At 38.7% G+C, this 5,211-nt stretch overlaps 1 protein-coding gene across 1 annotated transcript; it reads left to right on the top strand.

Moving 5' to 3' along the window:
• Positions 1–307: 307 nt before the first annotated feature.
• LOC140927853 (uncharacterized) lies at positions 308–3,492 on the top strand. The gene is made up of 2 exons (XM_073377543.1): positions 308–654; positions 1,270–3,492. The coding sequence occupies exons 1-2, from the start codon at positions 442–444 to the stop codon at positions 3,490–3,492; spliced, it is 2,436 nt and encodes an 811-aa protein (XP_073233644.1). The 5' UTR covers positions 308–441.
• Positions 3,493–5,211: the final 1,719 nt, after the last annotated feature.

Raw genomic sequence — 5,211 nt, 5'->3', positions numbered from 1 at the left:
GGTGTATAAACGGTTGTAACTTGTCCCTATACAAGGCCTAGTTTAATTTGGCTGAGTTCAACTGAAGTTCAGGACAGGTCGGATTTATTCGTATATGGGTAATGTCTACTGTTCCTTCAACACAGCATAAATTCAACATTTGAATCAGTACCACATTTCAGTCAGGTACCACAACACATCCTGTGTCATTAGTTTCAAATTGTGATACTTTCTTGCTTATATGCTCTTACTTTTTATTGCATCTAGTTTACTGGCATGTCAATGCTTGTCCCAGTGTATGACCTTAGTCTAAAGGAGGTTGGAGATGCTAGCATAGACGTTGTTTTTTTGTTTTTTTTGTTGACACTGACGTGTCAATTCTTGTCCCACTGTACGATCTAACTGGGCGAGGAGTTGCAGGTTTGCCTGTAGAAGCCTCCCAGATTCTTGATCATTGCCAACATGTACACATCTGGTGCAAGAAAGCGAAAAAACAGTAGATTCCAAGTGGGATCATTCATGCGTTTGCAGAAGTCTAAGAGGGAGCAAGCTGTGGAACACTGTGATAAGATTGAAATTCTAAATATGGAGCTGATGGCAAATGATGAAAAGATTAAAGAAAAGGAGAAAGAACTGAAGGCAAAAGAGGAAAGGTTGAGGCGTCTCGAAACAAAGGTAATGGCAATGTTGTGACTACTGTCTGAAAGTGTGTCATAGGGTACAGTAATTTTTTGAGCACAATATAGATCATTCTCATAAATTGGGCCAATTATAAATTATTTTGCAGGTATTAACATTTCCTGTACTATCCTCATTTTGAAGTTTATAATTCAAAAGAATCTTTACTCTCAAATGAGGTTAGTTTAATTTAAATGCATACAAAATAATTTTAAATTGGCCTCCATTTATGATAAGGGTCTAGTAAATGTAAGTGATGTGAAAAAAAGTCATGTATTTTCACTCATGTTAATTTTTTGGAGCTCCATGGAGTACTCAGCTTCAACTATGCTGCTTGATTGATGTAGTTCTCCCATACGTGTAGATATTAGCCCAGTGTCCTACAACTGGGTGAATCTATATACTGCTGGTCTCCTTCTTTCCTTCCTCTAATCACCCTGCGCCACATTTTCTAGAGAAATTTTTAGATTCCACGGACAAGGGAGATCTAGGTAGTTAGCTGAAGGCGCCTGGTATACTGGTAATGACAGGATACTGCGGTTTTTTTATCTTACCGCCACTGTCACATTCCCAGGAATACCTCAAACTGATAGTTAGCATCACAATGTTTAGGTAAACAAGGTAGCTAGACAGCTAGAGGAGACAGAAGAAATACGCTGTGAGCTTGAGACACCATGTAAGAAGAAAGCCAAGCACATGTACCTCCCTGAGAAGTCTATAAAGTTAAGACAAAAAAAGCCAACAGTGCTAACGTCACCCCTTAGTCAGTCACAAGCTAGGAAGAGGAGAGCTGAGTTGTTTGAGGCAGCATGCCAGATCCATGGAGGGAGACATGGAACAAATTGCAGAACCCCAGGAGAAGTTGGCCTTTGCGAAACAACTGTTAAAAAATGTTCTAATGACATACTAGTTAAAGTTTTTTCTAAAAGTCAAAAGATAAAAAAGAAGGTTCTACCTAAAGTTTACAAAGAAAATTTAACGAAGTATGAAGCATCTGATGAAAATATGCTGAGAAGCATTGCAGTGTACTATAGTGGAGGAGTAATGGGGAAACGAAAGTACCGTGCAACATATAGGGATAGCAGTTACAAACGAAGTAGCTCAAAGGCTGTGCGTATTGCAGTTAGTTCCTGCCCTGTCCCAAGGCTTGTTCCTTACAATAAGCTAATGCCCTTCATCAAGTCTATTGACATTGGTCAACTTCACAGTGTAAGGGAGACCCTTTGTCATGGACTTGATGAAGAAGAAAAAGTGGATGGTATATACCGTGATATCCAACCTTTGTTGTTGTCACTTGCAGAATTTTCTCTTTCTCAAAGCAGATATCAGCTGGTTTGGTTCGGAGATGAAGTTAATACCTTTCATGTTTCTCTCGGTGGGGATGGAGCACCATTTGGAAAAGATGATACTGCATTTGCCTGTCTGGTCAGCTTTCTAAATTTAGGGAGAGGCGTTCTCAGCAGTAATGAAAATTTTCTTTTGTTTGGTGGGAATTGTAAGGAGGACTGTGTTCCTGTGTCGCGATTTTTAAAGAAGGTTGTGCATGACATTAGTGATTTAGAGAAGACTACTTTTACAGTAAATTGCAATGGCACCCCTGTTGATGTCAAATTTTGCATTTCCGAACTCCCAAATGACATGAAAATGTTGTCTTTTCTTGCTGGAGAACTTTCAAATTCTGCAACTTACTTTCCAACTTTTGCAGATGTGAGCAGTGACACAATGACCAGACTGGATGGGACTTTTGGAACAGATGGGAGGGTATTGTGGAAGCCATGGAAGTATGAGAACAGAATGAAGGTGGTTAAACAGGTTGATGTATTTAAAAAGTCACTGGAGAAAAAAAAAATGGCTGCATCCACTCGTCGCGCAAAGGTCACTTCATTTATTGCTCAAAAACATAGCCGTCAGGAATTTGAGCCAGTTGTAGGCAAACTAATTGACCGTGCACATGTGGATCCACTGCACCTGAAGAACAACGCCTGTGCACGTGCCCATCAGCAACTTCTTAGCGAAGTCATTGCAATGTCTAAACTAACTGATGAAATTAATTCTTTTTCTCAGGTGCCTGCACATTCACCATTCAAGAGGTACATTGCAGCTATGCATGCATGTGGCTTATCCAGGTTGGCAAAAAAAGTCACCAAATGGTTCGATGACACAAAAGCGAATGGCAAATCATTTGACTACCGCTTTACTGGGAAGGATTCTAGGCTTTTTTTGTTGCATTTTATGTCATTGATTGCTGCCGTTGAAAGCAGGGCTAGTGCTGGTAGAGAGACCACAATTCTCCATGTTATTGCATACATTTGTCTTTGTCTTAGGGACTGTGTCTCTCTTTTCAGCCGCTTAGCTATTTCAGATGAGGAAGTAAGTGTACTGAAGACCCTGTGCACAAACTATTTTAGAGCTAATGCTGTTTTCTTTTATGTTAACCCCACAGTTTGGACCATTGGTCACCTTGTCCCTGCCCATACCCAGCACATGAAGGAAAAGTATGGGTTTGGCCTTGGTCTCAACTCAATGGAAGGGCGAGAGGCTAAACATGTGTTTATTTCCAAATATAGCCAAAACACGATGTTTCACTCTAGATGGCAACAGATCTTTTTACACGAATTTGTTTCTCTTGTGTGGTTGAGAGCAAAGGGCTACAATTGTTGTAATGCTAATTTTTCTACCCTTTCGTATATTCCCAAACAGGTGAGCAATTCAGATCCAGCTGTCTGTTATTGTGGGTTGGAGAAAGGTATTTCCAATGAGAAGTGCAGATTTTGTTCCAGTGATGTACGAACCAAAATTGAGTTAAGTGTTCAGAGAGGGAAGAACTTAATTTAGACAGTAGTTGTTTGTACCAAGTGTTTCAGTAAAATGACATGCACAAAACACTCAAATCATGGTCTTCACCATTTTTGAACTGCAAGAAGAACAAAGCATAGTGCCTAAGCTACAAGCTTTGGGTTATATTGGCCATTCAATATTTTGTGGTAATATAAACCTGAACAAGTGATTTAAATCGTGGAATACAAAAGGTCACTGGGGTTGAAGTTGTCTGGGCATCGTGTGGTTTGTCCTGAACTTGTACAAAAAAAACAGACCAAAATTAAGATGTTTTTAAAGGGATAAAATGAAAATAATGGAGAAGTGTTCTCAAGTCGAAATACTCAGAAAAGAATTTTTTGAGCCCCCAAAGGGATTTGAACCCATGACCTTCCAGAAATACCGGTCAGATGTTATAACCACTGAGCTATGGAAGACTTGTGGTGAGCAAGGTCATAAAATGACCAAGGGATAAAATTACTCCAGGTCTTTTATTTAATTTCACCCCCTTCCCATCTCCCTTTCAACTACAAATTTATATGCACAGCCTTTGAATACTAGAACTATATGAAATGCTTATAAAGTCATTGAAGCCCTGTAACCTGAGGTGCTGTACCTAAAACAATAAGGTTCGACCATGGCGTGATTTGCAGAACGAACATTATAGTGCTTTATGCCTTTGGATTGGCAAGTGAAGCAGTGCAGCCTGTCAATCAGATGTCGTGTCATGTCCTGTATGATACAGGAAACTCTGTTGTACAGTGTATGGTGCCATGGGATTTGTCATACTTCATTCAAATCTACCAAACCAAACTGATTCATATGCTGTACGACTGTCTTACCACTTGGTTCTTAAAAGGTACAGCAGCTCTGGCTCGATCTGGCTTTTTTATATGCTTTGTTGGTGGCCCTTATTAAAAACATCAACTGGTGATCTCCTTGGTTACAGTGAATTTGAATTTAGAGGATATGTACTTTTTGCTTTCACCCTTTGTATGTTTTAACAGCTGAGTGAAAGCATTAAATGGATATAATCATTGAGAGATTATCTAACAGTGGAAGTTTTTTTCAATCTCACAGGGCAGGGGAAAAAGTTTGAAACCCAGTTGTCCAGTGGGCCAGTACATTTCAGTTTTTAGTTGCCCACTCTAAATTATTAGTTAACCAGTAGGCATGTAATGTTTTATGCCTGAACAACTACATCATTATTTTACCAGGTAGCGTCTCAGTCTATAATCAACTATTTATTCATTAATAGTATGCTTGGACTTTAACTTACAATGTAATCCATGCTTTCAACTCATTATTTTGCTCATCTTGGTTTTGATTGGCAATTATCACTAACAAAACTACTGAGGCTAATTTTACTTGCCCACTGAACAACCAAACTTCCATTTTCACTTGCTCAAGAGCAAAAATTACCTTTCCTGGGTAATTGGACCTTGCTTTTTCCTGCCCTGTCTCAATGCATAAGCTATTGGTTAAATATACCTTTAAATGGGACACAGGTTGGACAATTTTAGTGTGATATTTATTAAGACAACTGCTCAATTTAAAATCTTGGCTGTTTAATTTTTAACTTAGTATTTATTCATAACAGCATAGAGAGAATGTGTATGTTGAACAAATGGCAGACATTCATAGCTTGATATTTATTAAGACAACAGCTTTTTTTAAAATTTTAGCTGTTTAATTTTTAACTCGGTATTTATTAATAACAGCATAGAGAGAATGTGT

Source organism: Porites lutea, chromosome 1 (assembly GCF_958299795.1).
Source record: "Porites lutea chromosome 1, jaPorLute2.1, whole genome shotgun sequence".
NCBI classification, from domain to species: Eukaryota; Metazoa; Cnidaria; class Anthozoa; order Scleractinia; family Poritidae; genus Porites; species Porites lutea.
This window is presented reverse-complemented; position numbering and strand designations above follow the sequence as displayed.

Excerpts from the sequence above, each read along its gene's own strand:
- LOC140927853 (XM_073377543.1), top strand. The coding sequence starts at position 442 with ATGTACACATCTGGTGCAAGAAAGCGAAAAAACAGTAGATTCCAAGTG. Across the intron at positions 655-1,269 it reads TGAGGCGTCTCGAAACAAAG|GTAAACAAGGTAGCTAGACA; the intron begins GTAATGGCAATG and ends CACAATGTTTAG.